This window comes from Tyto alba, unplaced genomic scaffold, assembly GCF_018691265.1.
Source record: "Tyto alba isolate M040663 unplaced genomic scaffold, T.alba_DEE_v4.0 Super-Scaffold_12, whole genome shotgun sequence".
In the NCBI taxonomy this organism is placed as follows: Eukaryota; Metazoa; Chordata; class Aves; order Strigiformes; family Tytonidae; genus Tyto; species Tyto alba.
The window spans coordinates 5,768,833-5,783,766 of record NW_024881274.1 but is presented as its reverse complement, the minus strand read 5'-3'; the positions used below and the strand labels follow the sequence as shown (position 1 = coordinate 5,783,766).

The 14,934-nt window shown below is 68.3% G+C and overlaps 3 protein-coding genes across 9 annotated transcripts; 1 reads left to right on the top strand and 2 right to left on the bottom strand.

The window, feature by feature from the left end:
• Positions 1-356: 356 nt before the first annotated feature.
• LOC116959684 (transcription factor CP2-like protein 1) lies at positions 357-6,056 on the bottom strand. Its single transcript, XM_042787109.1, has 14 exons — positions 6,025-6,056; positions 5,745-5,896; positions 2,680-3,015; positions 2,493-2,599; positions 2,251-2,403; positions 1,909-2,019; positions 1,742-1,830; positions 1,598-1,652; positions 1,372-1,465; positions 1,190-1,280; positions 993-1,072; positions 767-912; positions 547-598; positions 357-479 (listed from the first exon to the last, which is right to left on the bottom strand). The coding sequence occupies exons 1-14, from the start codon at positions 6,054-6,056 to the stop codon at positions 442-444; spliced, it is 1,536 nt and encodes a 511-aa protein (XP_042643043.1). The 3' UTR covers positions 357-441.
• Positions 6,057-7,222: 1,166 nt separating this feature from the next.
• Positions 7,223-10,590, top strand: STAC2 (SH3 and cysteine rich domain 2). Of its 7 annotated transcripts, XR_006164835.1 has the most exons (12): positions 7,223-7,347; positions 7,738-7,930; positions 8,052-8,149; positions 8,528-8,609; positions 8,713-8,792; positions 8,892-8,961; positions 9,058-9,113; positions 9,384-9,481; positions 9,596-9,647; positions 9,765-9,902; positions 10,052-10,247; positions 10,421-10,590. XR_006164835.1 is itself a non-coding variant. In XM_042787513.1 (11 exons), the coding sequence occupies exons 1-11, from the start codon at positions 7,264-7,266 to the stop codon at positions 10,145-10,147; spliced, it is 969 nt and encodes a 322-aa protein (XP_042643447.1). In that variant the 5' UTR covers positions 7,223-7,263; the 3' UTR covers positions 10,148-10,590. The 7 variants fall into 7 exon arrangements, 6 of the variants coding, with proteins under 6 accessions (XP_042643447.1, XP_042643445.1, XP_042643443.1 ...); XM_042787513.1 differs by having other exon boundaries at positions 9,061-9,113; positions 9,459-9,481; positions 10,052-10,590; XM_042787511.1 differs by having other exon boundaries at positions 9,061-9,113; positions 9,447-9,481; positions 10,052-10,590.
• Positions 10,591-11,590: 1,000 nt separating this feature from the next.
• On the bottom strand, positions 11,591-14,233 carry RPL19 (ribosomal protein L19). The gene is made up of 6 exons (XM_042787507.1): positions 14,098-14,233; positions 13,641-13,747; positions 13,102-13,224; positions 12,760-12,880; positions 12,352-12,462; positions 11,591-11,783 (listed from the first exon to the last, which is right to left on the bottom strand). Exons 1-6 carry the CDS (start codon positions 14,100-14,102, stop codon positions 11,660-11,662), a joined length of 591 nt encoding a protein of 196 aa, XP_042643441.1. The 5' UTR covers positions 14,103-14,233; the 3' UTR covers positions 11,591-11,659.
• Between the last annotated feature and the right edge of the window lie 701 nt (positions 14,234-14,934).

The following is a 14,934-nucleotide window of genomic DNA, read 5'->3' as shown; positions in this document are numbered from 1 at the left end:
CTCGCTGTCCCAAGGGCTGCCGGGCTCCCACCGAGGCCCCACTCCCCAACCCAGCCCAGGGGTTTCTCGAGGCCGTGGGGCTGCTCCCACCCCACAGCGGGTGCAGGACCCCCAGGACCCCTCACCCAAACCCCCAGCAAGGCGCCGCAGGGACGAGGCCGTGCTCGGGGCTGGCTCCCTCCACCCTTTAATACAAAAACGGGGCCGAGGCGACGGGGCGGCGGCGGGGACGCCGGTGCCACCAGCCAGGCTGGGACCCCGTCCCCTCGCCCCCTCCCCACAAGGGGCCGGGGGAGCCTGGCAGGGACGGCAAGCTGTGTCTGGGGACTGTGCCAGCCTCGGGGTCCCGTCTCCATCCCGGCACAGCTCGGTGGGGGTATCTCCCTTCCCGGGGGTGACGCAGCGCCGGGGGGGGGGGGCGGAGGCGGGGGGGTCCGGGTCCTACCGCAGCACCAGGTCGTACCCCTCGGGGCCGCGCGCTGCCCGGAGACGTGGCTCAGCCGGGGCCATCGCCCCCCTGCCCGCAGCCCCTGGCCACCGCGTTACCTTTGCCGATGGCCACCGCGAAGCACGTCTCGTCCAGGAGGTTCCTGATCATCTGTGGGGTGAGGGGAGGGGCAGGGGGTGAGGAGGAGGCTGCGTGTCCCAGCCCGGACCCCCGTCCCGCTGCAGCGAGGGGGACCCACGGGGGGCTGAGCCTCGCTGGGAGCAGGTTGGGGACCCTGAGGGGCCGGGATGGCTGCGGGGTCCAGCAGCTGGTCCTCACCGCATCGCTGACGAGGATGTGGATGCCGGAGGGTCCCTGCCGGGACAGGCGCAGGATTTGGCCCTCCGGGAGCCGCAGCAGCTCAGACAGCTTCCCGCTGAGCTCGGCCACCGTCAGCTCCTCCAGCTGCACCTCCTGGTACAGCCCTGGGGACGCGATGGGGACAGGGACGGGGCGCTGAGCCTGGACCCTCCGTCCCTGCGCTGCCCCGCGCCCACCCACGTACCTGAGCATCCCTCCTCCGCGCCCTCGGCCCCGCCGGCGCGTTCCCACGACACGTAGAGGGTCAGCAGGGGCCGCGGGGACCTGCGGAGGCAGAAGAGGGATCCCGGGGCGGGGGGGGGTGGGGGGGTGGGGGGGTGCAGGATCCTGTCAGGCATCGCGGGGGCTCCCGGGAGTCCCCCGAAAGGCGTCGGAGCCCACCTGCCCGTCAGCGCGTTGCAGAGGCGGATGCCGTCGGGGGCTCCGCAGATCTGGATCAGGTCCCTGCGGGAGAGCTTCAGCAGGTCGGCGCCTGCGGAAAAGGGGGGGTGGGGGGGGAAGGGGGGGTGTCACAGCCACAGGGGCCGGCTCTGACCCCCCTCCCCGGCCCGACGCTGCCTCACCCGCGAAGTTGGCGAAGACCCGGGCGTAGGCGGAGAAGCGGCGCTTGTGCAGCCACTGCTGCGTCTCCAGGGGGGATGCGCAGGGGCTCAGCGCCTGCGGGCAGCGGGATGGGAGCCTCAGCCGGGGCACGAACCGAGCGGGGACGTTCTCAGCCCAGCCAGCCTCTCTCGGGGGGGTTTGGGGGGGGGGATATAGGGGTGCCCCAGGCTGCGGTGGCACCCTCACCTCGGCAGGACTCCCCACGGGGCTCTCGGCAGCGCAGGCGGGCGACACACACACCCTGCGGGGAGTGGGGCTGGGGCTGAGTGGGGGACCCCAGCAGCAGGCGGGGGGGCAGTGGCCCCCCCCCGCGCCCCCCCCCCCATTTACCTCTCGAGGCTCAGCAGCTTGAAGGGGTGAGGAGACGGCAGCCCCGGGGGGCTGGGGGGGGCACCCAGCGCATCCGGCCATGGGGCACACTGTGGAGGGAGGGAGGGGGTCAGGGGGTCAGGGGCACCCCGGCCCTCAGAGGGGGGGGTGCCAGGGCCGGCTCCCACCTCGGCCAGCACGGTGGTCTCGTAGGCCGGCTGGAATTTCTGCCGCTCCGGCGCCGGCTGCTTCTCCACCTTCTCCCGATCCGTTTTCTGCTTCCTATCGGCCCCTTTGGGCTGCGCCGGGGGCCGTGAGCGCGACTGACGGGGACCCCGGACCCCCGGGGTGCTCAGACACCCCCCGCTCCTCCACACCCCCCCCCTACACCCACCCCTGCACACCCACACGCACCCAGAGCCTGGTCCATCCAGCCCCACACTCAGATTGGGATTTGCCAGGAACTGGGAGGGGGACACAGTGGTCACCCTGGGGTCACTGGTGTGTCTCCCCCCCCCACCCCCCAATACCTTGAACACCTTGACGAGGCAGCTGGCGGAGTGGAGGTGCTTGGGGGGGTCCCCCTTGCCCCCCACCCCGAAGGTGTCGATCTGGATGCGGAAGGGGACACCTTTCTCCCCCCCGTTCTTCCGCAGCGTGAACTCGGTGCTGGTGCAGTGAACCTGCGAGGGGACAGCGGGGTTGGGGGCGGCTGCTGTGACCACCCCCCCCCCCCGAGCCCCCTCCCGAGCCCCCCCGGCCTGGCTCCCACCTGCACAAAGACAGCCGTCCGCCTCGAAGGGTCCCAGAGGAACTCCACCGTGTTGAGCAGCGTGGGGTGGATTTGGGGCTCGAGGATGCCGATGGAAAGCGGGAGGTCTGCAGGAAGGGGGGTGAGCACGGCCACTCCCCCCCCGCCCCCCCCCCCCGGCCCCCCCCAGCCCCCCGCCCGCACTCACCGATGTCGAGGATGCGATCGCCCGGGCGGCTGCACCGCCAGCCCTCCAGCTGCTGCTGCGCCGAGTGCTGCAGCCGCCGGTCGTGGAAGGCCACCCGCACCACGCTCTGCGCCGCAGGATCAGGCCCACGGCCACGGCCCCGAGCCCACCGAGAGACAGGATGGACTGGGCTGAACTGGGGCTGGACCTGGAGCTGAGCTGGGACTGGACCTGGGGCTGGACTGGGGATGGACCTGGGGCTGGACTTGGGGCTGAGCTGGGACTGGACCTGGGGCTGGACCTGAGGCTGAACTGGGACTGAACTGGGGCTGAGCTGGGACTGGACCTGGGGCTGAACTGGGGCTGGACCTGGGGCTGAACTGGGACTGAACTGGGACTGAATTGGGGCTGGACCTGGGGCTGGACCCGGGCTGAACTGGGGCTGAGCTGGGACTGGACCTGGGGCTGAACTGGGGCTGGACCTGGGGCTGAACTGGGACTGAACTGGGGCTGAACTGGGACTGAATTGGGGCTGGACCTGGGGCTGGACCCGGGCTGAACTGGGACTGGACCTGGGGTTGAACTGGGACTGGACCTGGGGCTGAACTGGGGCTGGACCTGGAGCTGAGCTGGGGCTGGACCTGGGGCTGGACTGGGGCTGGACCTGGGGCTGGACTTGCGGCTGAACTGGGGCTGAACTGGGACTGAACTGGGGCTGAACTGGGACTGAATTGGGGCTGGACCTGGGGCTGGACCCGGGCTGAACTGGGACTGGACCTGGGGCTGAACTGGGGCTGAACTGGGACTGAATTGGGGCTGGACCTGGGGCTGGACCCGGGCTGAACTGGGACTGGACCTGGGGTTGAACTGGGACTGGACCTGGGGCTGAACTGGGGCTGGACCTGGAGCTGAGCTGGGGCTGGACCTGGGGCTGGACTGGGGATGGACCTGGGGCTGGACTTGCGGCTGAACTGGGGCTGAACTGGGACTGGACCTGGGGCTGGACCTGAGGCTGAACTGGGACTGAACTGGGGCTGAGCTGGGACTGGACCTGGGGCTGAGCTGGGGCTGGACCTGGGGCTGAACTGGGACTGAACTGGGGCTGAACTGGGACTGAATTGGGGCTGGACCTGGGGCTGGACCCGGGCTGAACTGGGACTGGACCTGGGGTTGAACTGGGACTGGACCTGGGGCTGAACTGGGGCTGGACCTGGAGCTGAGCTGGGGCTGGACCTGGAGCTGAGCTGGGGATGGACCTGGGGCTGGACTTGCGGCTGAACTGGGGCTGAACTGGGACTGGACCTGGGGCTGAACTGGGACTGAACTGGGGCTGAACTGGGACTGAATTGGGGCTGGACCTGGGGCTGGACCCGGGCTGAACTGGGACTGGACCTGGGGTTGAACTGGGACTGGACCTGGGGCTGAACTGGGGCTGGACCTGGAGCTGAGCTGGGGCTGGACCTGGGGCTGGACTGGGGCTGGACCTGGGGCTGGACTTGCGGCTGAACTGGGGCTGAACTGGGACTGAACTGGGGCTGAACTGGGACTGAATTGGGGCTGGACCTGGGGCTGGACCCGGGCTGAACTGGGACTGGACCTGGGGCTGAACTGGGGCTGAACTGGGACTGAATTGGGGCTGGACCTGGGGCTGGACCCGGGCTGAACTGGGACTGGACCTGGGGTTGAACTGGGACTGGACCTGGGGCTGAACTGGGGCTGGACCTGGAGCTGAGCTGGGGCTGGACCTGGGGCTGGACTGGGGATGGACCTGGGGCTGGACTTGCGGCTGAACTGGGGCTGAACTGGGACTGGACCTGGGGCTGGACCTGAGGCTGAACTGGGACTGAACTGGGGCTGAGCTGGGACTGAATTGGGGCTGGACCTGGGGCTGGACCCGGGCTGAACTGGGACTGGACCTGGGGCTGAACTGGGGCTGAACTGGGACTGAATTGGGGCTGGACCTGGGGCTGGACCCGGGCTGAACTGGGACTGGACCTGGGGTTGAACTGGGACTGGACCTGGGGCTGAACTGGGGCTGGACCTGGAGCTGAGCTGGGGCTGGACCTGGGGCTGGACTGGGGATGGACCTGGGGCTGGACTTGCGGCTGAACTGGGGCTGAACTGGGACTGGACCTGGGGCTGGACCTGAGGCTGAACTGGGACTGAACTGGGGCTGAGCTGGGACTGGACCTGGGGCTGAGCTGGGGCTGGACCTGGGGCTGAACTGGGACTGAACTGGGGCTGAACTGGGACTGAATTGGGGCTGGACCTGGGGCTGGACCCGGGCTGAACTGGGACTGGACCTGGGGTTGAACTGGGACTGGACCTGGGGCTGAACTGGGGCTGGACCTGGAGCTGAGCTGGGGCTGGACCTGGAGCTGAGCTGGGGATGGACCTGGGGCTGGACTTGCGGCTGAACTGGGGCTGAACTGGGACTGGACCTGGGGCTGAACTGGGACTGAACTGGGGCTGAACTGGGACTGAATTGGGGCTGGACCTGGGGCTGGACCCGGGCTGAACTGGGACTGGACCTGGGGTTGAACTGGGACTGGACCTGGGGCTGAACTGGGGCTGGACCTGGAGCTGAGCTGGGGCTGGACCTGGGGCTGGACTGGGGCTGGACCTGGGGCTGGACTTGCGGCTGAACTGGGGCTGAACTGGGACTGAACTGGGGCTGAACTGGGACTGAATTGGGGCTGGACCTGGGGCTGGACCCGGGCTGAACTGGGACTGGACCTGGGGCTGAACTGGGGCTGAACTGGGACTGAACTGGGGCTGAACTGGGGCTGAACTGGGGCTGAACTGGGACTTACAGTCAGAGCTTCGCCCCAGGGTGTGCCCCAAGGCCTCACCCCAGGTTTTGAGGGGGGGGGGGGGGGGCTCCCCCATCTCACCTTGAGCATCCTCCATCCCCCCCCGCTGGGGTCGGCCCGGGGGTTCCCCATCATGCGGATCTCATACGACTGCCCTGCTTGGGGGGGGGGGGCAAATGTGGGCGCTGAGACCCCAGCTGGGTCCCACCCCCCCCCCTTGGGGTGCCCCCATCAATCCACCCCCCCTTCCCCCCCCCCCCCCCCAAAACTCACCCTGGTTGAGGTAGGTGAGGGTCTCCTCGTGGTGCCGGACGGCGGGAGAAGTGGGGGCGCAGAGCAGGTACTGGAAAGCCGGGGGGGTGGGCTGCGGGGGCGAGATGCCGCTGGGTTCCTCCTGCTTCAGGTAAGGCAGAACGGGGGGGTCCCTATGGGAAATAACAACACACACACACACACACACACACCCCCCCGAGGGTGGGCGCTCAGTTGTGCCTCAGTTTCCCCAAATGCAAGAGATGTTTTAGGGTTTTGGGGGAGGGGGGGGTGTTTGTACCTGAGCAGCCCAGAGCTGGAAATGGGGTACATCTCCCCAGGACTGGACCAGTGATGGTCCGGTTGGCCATGCCAGAAAAGCAGGGGGGGGGGGGGGGAGTGTGCGTGTCCAAAATGGGGATGGGGGGGGGGTCACGCACAGACACACACAGAGGGTGACAGTAGGGAGGGACAGGTTGGTGCCCCCCCACTTTTATAGGAGAAGGGAGGGGTGGGGAGAGCGGGGTTGGCCCAGTTGGGCCCAGCTGGGTCCAGTTTGGGGGAGGGAGTTGACAGTAAATAGGGGGGGCGGGGGGCGGGGGGGGCACCTTGTGTTATCAATACAAACTGGGGGGGGGGACACACACAGACAGACAGACACGCAGGGCTGCTCCCGGGGGGGCTCCAGCCGGCCGGTTCCCGGGGGGGGGGGGGTGTGGGGGGGTGTGGGGGTGTCCCCAACCATGTCCCCTTGTCCCAGCCCTGCCAAGGACATCTGCCCCCCCCCCCCCGGCCCCCCCCCCCAGTCATCCCAGTCCGCCCTGTCCAGGGCAAGAAGCCAAACCCGCCCTGTGCCAGCCCGCGCGGCCCCCGCTGCATTCTAATTCCTCTAATTTCACGTAGATTTGGCTCAAAAAAAAAGGAGGGGGGGTGTGTGTGTGTGTGTGTTTGGTTGTGTAGAGCACTTAAACACCCCCCCCCCGGGTGTCTGGGGGGAGGTTATGGGGTGTCGGGGGGGGGGTATGAGTGCTGCCCCCCCTCCCCTTGGGTGTCGGGGGAGAAGGGAGTGTCAAGGGGGGATGTTCATAGGTGCTGCCCCCCCCCCCCAGGGTGCAAATGAGGGGGGGGGGGGGCATGAGCGCTGACCCCCACCGGAATATGGGGGGGGGGGGAATGGGTGCTGCCCCCTAAGTGTTAGTGGGGGGGTCCCTGGGTGCTGCCCCCCCCCAAGCTGTCAATGGGGGGGGGGTCCTCCCTTGCCCCCCCATATTCGATGCTTGATGTTTGGGGGGGGGAAGGCCCGCCCCACGGGGTCCGGCAGCCAATGGGCAGCCAAAGATTAGCATATCTCTCCATTACCCCCCCCACACACACACACCCGGAGGGGAGGGGCCGGCGGCAGTTTGAGCGCGGTGTTGTCGCGACCGGGTCGCGGCGCTGTCGCGACAGCGGCGGCCGGAGGAGGGGGGGAGGGAGGAGGAGGAGGAGGAGGAGGAGGAGGAGGAGGAGGAGGAAGGGGGGGGGGGGGCGTGGCGGGTGGATGACGGAGTCGCCCGGGGAGTGCGAGTCGGCGGCCCCCCCCGAGCCCCCCCCCGCCGGCCCCGGGGCCGGGCACGGCAGCAAGGTACGGTGGTACGGCGGGGGGGGGGGGGGGTGAGTGGGCACCGGGGGGCGGGGGGGGGGGGTGCACCGGGAGGGGGGGTGTCAGTGTTCACCGGGGGGGTGACGGGGCACTCCGCCCCGGGCGCTCTCAGCCGCTTTTGGGGTGTTGCTGGCCCAGCCCGGGGGGGTTCAGCCCCTGCCCCCCCCCCCCCCCCCCCGGCTGACCGGTGCTGGTGCAGCGGGGGTGGCAGCGGGGGGGCCCCCTCCCGGGGTCCCCGCCATCCCTGAGAGAGGGGGGGTGGGTGGGTGTGGTGTCTCTACCACCCTTTGGGGGGCCCTCCCGGGGTTATTGTCACCCCTGGGGGGGGGTCCCTGCCACCCCGCGGCGGGGGGGGGGGTGTCCCTCCGGCAGATGCAGCGGTTGAAGCGGTCCCTGTCCCTCCGGACGCTGCTGCGGAGCAAGAGCGTGGAGAACCTCTTCCCGCGGCCGGGCGGGGGGGTGCAGGGCCCCGGGCCCCCCCCGTCCCCCCCCCGGACACACGGCTTCCAGCAGTACGTCTTCAAGAAGCATTGTCCGTGCGAGCTGTGCCGGCAGCTCATCGCAGGTGGGTGCTGGGGGGGGGTGTGTGTGTGTGTGTGTGCTGCAGGGGGGGTGTAGGGTGGTGCAGGGATGGGTTTGGGGGGGCTGCCCTTGGCTGTGACCCCCCCCCCCCCGCTACCTTGCAGGCAACTCGCGGCAGGGCCTGCGGTGCAAGGCGTGCAAGGCCGGCGTGCACCTCTGGTGCTCCGAGGGGATCTCGCACCAGCAGTGCCCTGGCAAGACGGTAAGTGCTTGGGGGGGGGGGGCCACACACACACACACCCCCACCCCACCCCCAGGCCTGCCAGCCTCCCCCCAAACCCCCCTGACACAGCCCTGGCCCCCCCGGAGTGGGGAGGGGGCTGCGGGCAGCGGGGCGCATGGCTGCACACGCGTGTGCGCTGGCGTGCGTGCCCGCGGGCACGTGTGAGCGCAGAGATGGGGGGGGGGGTGTGTGTGTGCAAGCAAACCCCCCCCGCCCCCCCGCTGTGCACAAGGGGCTCCCCAGCCCCGGGGGCACACTCAGTCCCAGCAGCGCCCCAGCTCTGCCCCCTCCCACCCCCCCCCCCCCCCCAGATGTTGGACACCCCCTTTTTCCCAAAACCTCTCTTTTTTCCCCCAGGCCACCTCTTTCCGCCGCAATTTCAGCTCGCCCCTGCTGCTGCCGGAGCAGGGGGGCTCCACACAAAGTGAGCCCCCCCCAGGTGAGTGCCCGGCCCACAGGTCCTGTGGGGTACACCTTCTCCTTGGGGTGCAGGCTGGGCTGGGGGGGCCCTGACACCCCCCCATTGCCCCCCCCCACCCCAGACCCTGTGTACGAGGCGCTGCGGTTCGGCACCTCCCTGGCACACGGCGCCGGCCCCACGGAGCTGCCCCCCAGCACCCAGGTACCCCCCAGAACTGGAGTTGGGGCACTGGGGGGGGTCGGTGTGGGTGTGGGGACCCCCCCCCTCCCCACCCACCCCCCAGCCCTCCCTCTGCTCTAGGGTGACAAAGCGGCAGCTGAGGAGGAGAGCGGGGACCCCCCGAGCAGCTTGGGGAGCCCCAGCACCGGCGGTGAGGGGGTGGCATTGAGGTGGGGGGGGGCCGGGGGGGGGCATAGTGGGGAGCTGACTCTGTCCCCCCGTCTGTCTGTCCGTCTGTCTGTCTCAGCAGTTGTCACCCCAGCAGAGAGGGACGGGGTGGAGGAGAAGAGCCCTGGGCAGCAGGTGGGGGTTGGGGGGGGGGCAGGATGGGGGTGAAGGGTGGGGACTTGGGGGGGCTTGGGTGATGTGTGGGGGGGGGGGGGGTGGGAAGAGGGCTAGGGCTGGGGGGCAGAGGGATGGGGTGTTGGAAGGGGGCTGGGGGGGCAGAGGGATGGTGCTGGGGGGGGGGCTGTGGGGGAGCCATGGGGCTGGGGGGGTGGCCGTGGGGCTGGAGGGGGCTATGGGGCTGGGGGGGGGGGGGGGGCCGTGGGGCAGGGCTGGCTGTGTCCACAGGCTGCCCCAGGGCCGGCGCGGTGGGACGGGGCCCCCATGTTCTCCTACGTGGCTCTCTACAAGTTTGTGCCCCAGGAGCACCAGGACCTGGCACTGCAGTGAGTCGGGGGGCGGGGGACGGGACGGGACCCCACTGGAGACCGTGGGGGGGGGGGGGGAACAGCCCCAGGCTGCTGCCCCACACCTCCCTCCTTCCCCCCCCCCCCCCCCAGGCCAGGGGACAGGGTGACGCTGGTGGACGACTCCAACGAGGACTGGTGGAAGGTCAGAGGGGGCTATTGGGGGGGGGGGGGGGCCCACTCGTGTCGCTGCCGGGACGGTCACTGGTGCAGTGAGCGGGGGGGGGGGGCGGGTCTCAGCCACCCCCCTCGGTCGCCGCAGGGCAAGGTGGGCGACCGGCTGGGCTTCTTCCCGGCCAACTTCGTGCAGCGCGTCCGTCCCGGGGAGAGCGTGTGGAGGAGCCGCCGGGCCGTGCCGGGGGACCGGGGGCAGGGGCGCCTGAGCCTCCGCCAGAACCAGGTACGGGGGGGCTGGGGACACACACCCCCCCCTTGGTGGTGCCAGCAGCCCTGGGGTGCACCGAGCTGAGCCCGGCCTCAGCGAGGTGACGGCCTCAGCGCCGTGCCCCACGGCACCACCCCTCTTGTCCGTCCGTCCGTCTGTCCCAGATCTGCGTCGGCGTGGGCAGGACCCAGGGTCTCGTCCGGGTGACCAGCGGGAGGAAACGGGGGCTGGTCCCCGCCGAGGCGTTGACTGAGATATGAGGAACACACACACACACACCCCCCGTCCCCCCCGAAATCCCAGCGTGTGTGTGGGTGTCCCCCCAAAAATCACCGCACCTCAGGAAACCCCGTCCAGGCGGTACTTAACACCCCCCCCCACTCCTGTCCCCCGTGTCCCCACACTGGCAGGGGCCAGACCCCGAGGGATGGGGACACGGGGGGTGGCCCCCCCAGCCCCACCCGGGTGACACTGCCCACAGACGGGGCACCCCCGCGGCTGCTCCTGACACCCCCCCCCCCCCCCCCCCGCAGCCTGTGTGGACACAGCGTGTGTGCAAACCCCTGTGCGTGGAGCCAGACACGCCTGCATCTGTGCACTAACACACGCGTGTGCAGCCCCACACATGCGTGTGACACCCCCCCCCCCCCCCCAGTTCCGGGGTGCTGCTGCCCCAATTCCTAAATTAAAACGCTCGCGGTGTCGGTGCCACCGGGTCCTTTTTCTGCGTCAGCTGGGTAAAAGGGGGGGGGGGCAGGTGGGGGCGGGGCATGTTGTGTGTGTCCCCACCCCGTCCCCTTGTCTGGGTGCTGTCCCCGTGGGGTGCCATGTGCCACCCACCCGTGGACACTCGTTTCTGGTGGCGTGAGTCACGCCGGTGTGGTGAGTCACCGGCAGTGGAGGGGGCACTGGGGCGGTGGGGGGGGCATGGGGGGGGGTCACACAGTGGGGGACAGCCCCTCCAGCCCTGCGCCCAGGTGGGCTCGTCACCCGTGGGGTGAGGTGGGAGGGTCTCAGCTGTGTTTCCCAGGGGTGGGGACACCCCCTTCCCACCCCATAAAAGACTCAGGGATGGTGCAGTTTTGAGGGGGGGGGAGGGTCCCCAGCATGGGGGTGGGCAGCACCCACAGGGTGGGTTTGGGGAAGAGCTGCCTTGGTGTCCTGGGGGAGCTCCCCCCCTCCCCAAAAGCTTCCCTGCTCAGCTCTGGCCTGAGCTCAGTGCAGGGGGGGGGCATGGGTGCTGTTCCTGGGGGCACCCCCAGTCAGAAGCCCCTCCTGGGGCTGTACCCCCAACTCTGGGCGTCTCAGCACCATTTTCTTGAGGACACCCCCCCCACCCCAAGGCCACCGTCGCCGGGCCTGGCTCAACCCCATCAGGTCACCCCCAGCCTCAGCTGGGAAATTGGGGTGGGGGGTTTGGCCACCAAAGGGAGGCCTAGGGCTCTGTGCCCACCCCCAGCCCGGCTCAGCCACCTCCCCTCCGGGCACGGTGACTTTCTGGGGTGTTTGAGGTCCTGCTAACCTTCCTGGGGGGCGGGGGGGGGGATTCAGGTCCCCCCAAACCCTCCTGCAGTGGGAGCCATCCCCTCCAGCTGCAGACGGTGCTGAGCAGGGACGTGCCCCAGTCCAGCACCTCGCCTGGGACCCCAGCGCCAGAGTGGGGAGGGGCAGCCCCTTCCCAGCAGCGAGCGAGCAGGCGGGGAGACCCTGGGGGGTTTTTTTTTAATTGAACTGGATGGCGAATGCTATGTACACACGAGAGAAGCCCGCCTTTACTTCTTGGTCTCCTCCTCCTTGGAGAGGGTCTTGATGATCTCCTCCTTCTTGGCTTGCAGGCGTTCCTCGCGGCGCTTCCGAGCCTCCTTGGTCTTGGACCGGCGAGCCTCGGCCTGGTCACTGTGAGAGGGGAAAGAGTTTGTGAACGCGGAGGGATCGCCTGGAGGAAGCCTTCATCCCCGGCCTCCTCTTGCTCGCCAGGAGCCACCAAACCAGCTGCGGCAGCGAGTTTTGCTCCAGCGCCCGCAGCTCTCACTGGTTCCCAGCGGTGCTGGGGGGGGGGGGGGGGTCCCAGCTCTGGCCGAGAAGCTGCGACCCCGGTGCCGGGCACTGCCCCGGGTCGCCCACCCTTCCTGGAGCCCGCGGGTGAGGTGGTGGCTCCTTCACCAAGCCAAATCCCTCGGCTCCCCCGCCGTGTCGGCCGTTTACCGACCGGGTTACGGCCGCAGGAGCAGCCATCGCCTCCGGCGCCCGCCGCGCTCTGCCGGGATGACGTTACTCCTCTGCTTCCAGCCAGCTCTACCCAGTTTGGGGTTGATTCCTCACCAGGGCTCCAGATAGAGCCACCAGTGACAGAAGCCACCTGGAATTACCTGCCGGCAGTTGTTTAACAAAAAAAAAAAAAAAAAAAAAAAAAAAAAAGACTCCACAACCCACACGAGTGAAGCTTAAGCTTCGCGGCACTTACGCCAAGAGCTTCTTGCGAGCTTTGTCTGCCTTGAGCTTGTGGATGTGCTCCATCAGGATCCGCTTGTTCTTGAACACGTTACCCTTGACCTTCAGGTACAGGCTGTGATACCTGACGGAGCAGAACGGAACGGACTGTAAACGAGACTGCCTGGGACATCGAAACACTGCACAGCTTCCCGCAGCCCTCCTGGCACAGAGCACCAGGGTCACCCGGAGGCTCTTCCCTCCTCTGAGCAGGCAGAGAACCGCCGGGATTTCTCTGGAGCTGCTCTCCGGTGCTGTGTGTGCTGGAGGGGGGATTGATTTCCATCAATCCGCACACCGAGGAGCTGGCTGCAGGAGCTGCATGCAGCAAGGAAGCGTGTGGGCACGCGACCCAAAGCTGGACGTGGCGCGGCGGGCTTACATGTGGCGGTCGATCTTCTTGGACTCCCTGTATCTGCGGAGCAGGCGCCTCAGAATTCGCATCCTCCTCATCCAGGTCACCTTCTCGGGCATTCGAGCATTGGCCGTACCCTTTCTCTTACCTAGCGAGGGAAAACAGGATGAGAACGAGGCCAAATTTCTGCAAGTTGAGCAACATGCTTTTGCTGGAGTGTTTAATGCTTTACTTCAGGAAGAAAGCTATTAACATACAAACTGTATTTTTTAGGCCCTGCCACGAGACTCTTGGAGGTTGTTGCTCGTTATAAGCTTGTGGGGGAATCACGTGCCATGAAAACAGACGTTTCGGGGAGCCAGCACTTACCGATGCCCATGTGCCGGCCCTTCCGGCGGGCCAAGGTGTTCTTCCTGCATCGGGCACGAGAGTGAACGGTCACGGGTTTGCGGATGATCAGACCATCCTTAATCAACTTCCTGATCTGCTGACCTATGGGAAGAAACACCTCACGGGCAACGAGGGGATGCGCCAAGCGAGTTCAGACTCCCATCCAGCTTGTACAAAAGAGATCCCGCGCAAAGGACAAGGCAGACCTTCCCCCAAAGGCCCCTCGTGTTGCTGCAGTTGCTCTTTTTTTTTTCCCCCCTCCCATCTCTCCCTCACTAGTCGTCTCGAACACCACGTACTAAACCCACTACCACCAACTGGCACCTCGTTTTCCTCAGTGCACCGGGGAGCTTTGTAAACGCTGCCGATGGGCTCGTTTCCGCTCTGAAGCGCAAACCGGTCGCTCAAGCACCAGGATCCTCCCGAAGCCCACCTCCTTGGCAGAAAAAAAAATCCTCTCCCCGCATCCCTGACGCGTCCCTTTTCCGCAGGGCAGCACAAGCCCGGCGCTGACTTACGCGAGTTCGCGTTGGCAATCTCGTTGGTCTCGTTGGGATCCAGCCAGACCTTCTTTTTGCCGCAGCGCAGGACGCTGGAGGCCAGCCTCTTCTGGAGCCGGAGCATACTGCGGACAGCCCCGCACAGCGCTCAGCACCGCGCTCAGCACCGCGCCAGCCCCCCGCGGCCCGGCCGGAGCTGCCGGGGAACGGGGGAGCAGCGATACCCCCCCCCCCCCCCCCCGGGGCTCCCCTCAGCGCGACCCCCGGCCGCCATTTCGCCCCCTCCCCAGCGCGCGGCCCAACCGCCATTTTCCCACACACACGCCACCCCCGCTCCCTCCAAGGCCTGAGGAGGCGGCGATCGCCTCACCGGGCCCGGGGCGCTCCCGGGAAGCCCCCTCACTCTTGGGGGGAAGCCCCCCCATCACCCCCGTTCCCGCCGGGGGGGGGGGGGCGGCGGAGCGCGGCCCCTCACCTCATGGCGGCGGCCGGGCGGAGAGGAAGAGGCGGCGGGCCCGGCCGCGCCCACTGCCAGCGCCGCGGGGAGCGGCACGTACCACCCCGCGCCCGCCCCGCTCCGTCCCTGCGGCCCGAAACGCGGCGAGAGAAACACGCGCGGCGGGACTGCGGGTGGGGAGAGTGGCGTGGGAGCCCGAGCCCCCTCGGGAAGTGGGAAAAGAGACGCGTTTCCCGCCTTTTCCCTCCTTGCCGCCCCCCCCGCTCCTCGCCGCAGGGTGGTACAGCCCGCGCCGGCGCTGCTGGGGGAAGGCCTGGCGGGCTCGGCGCATGCGCGGTGGCGGCTGTGGGCGGTGCGGGGGCGGGAGGTGGACGGGGAGCGCTGTGGGGAGCGCTGTGGGGAGCGCTGTGGGGAGCGCTGTGGGGAGATGTCCCCTCCCTGCCGATGGGGAGCCGGGATCTCGGATCCTGCTTTCTTTCCGCTGTGGATCAAGTCCCGCCTCTTCTGCAGCGGTTGGGTCAGGGTGCTGCTGAGAAGTTGGGGGAAATTCACGTTTTCCCCGGGAATAACCTCGATAGGAGTGCTGACAGGGCCGCAGTGAGGGCTGGCGTTGGCGGAGGGCCTTTTACCTTCCTAGTATTTTGCTGTTGAAGATAAGCCGAGGTCTGGGCGTATCTGCAGCACCGTGTTGCAGCTGGAAAACCGAGGCACAAACAGCCTGAATGATGTTTCGTGCCTCCCCCAGCCAGAAGCGCTTTCCCAGAAAACGCCGTAGCGAGGCTCAAAATGGGCCCAGTGGCAACTGGTGTCCCTCGTGTCAGAGAAATGGCCCAGGAAAGCACTGGGAATACGTTG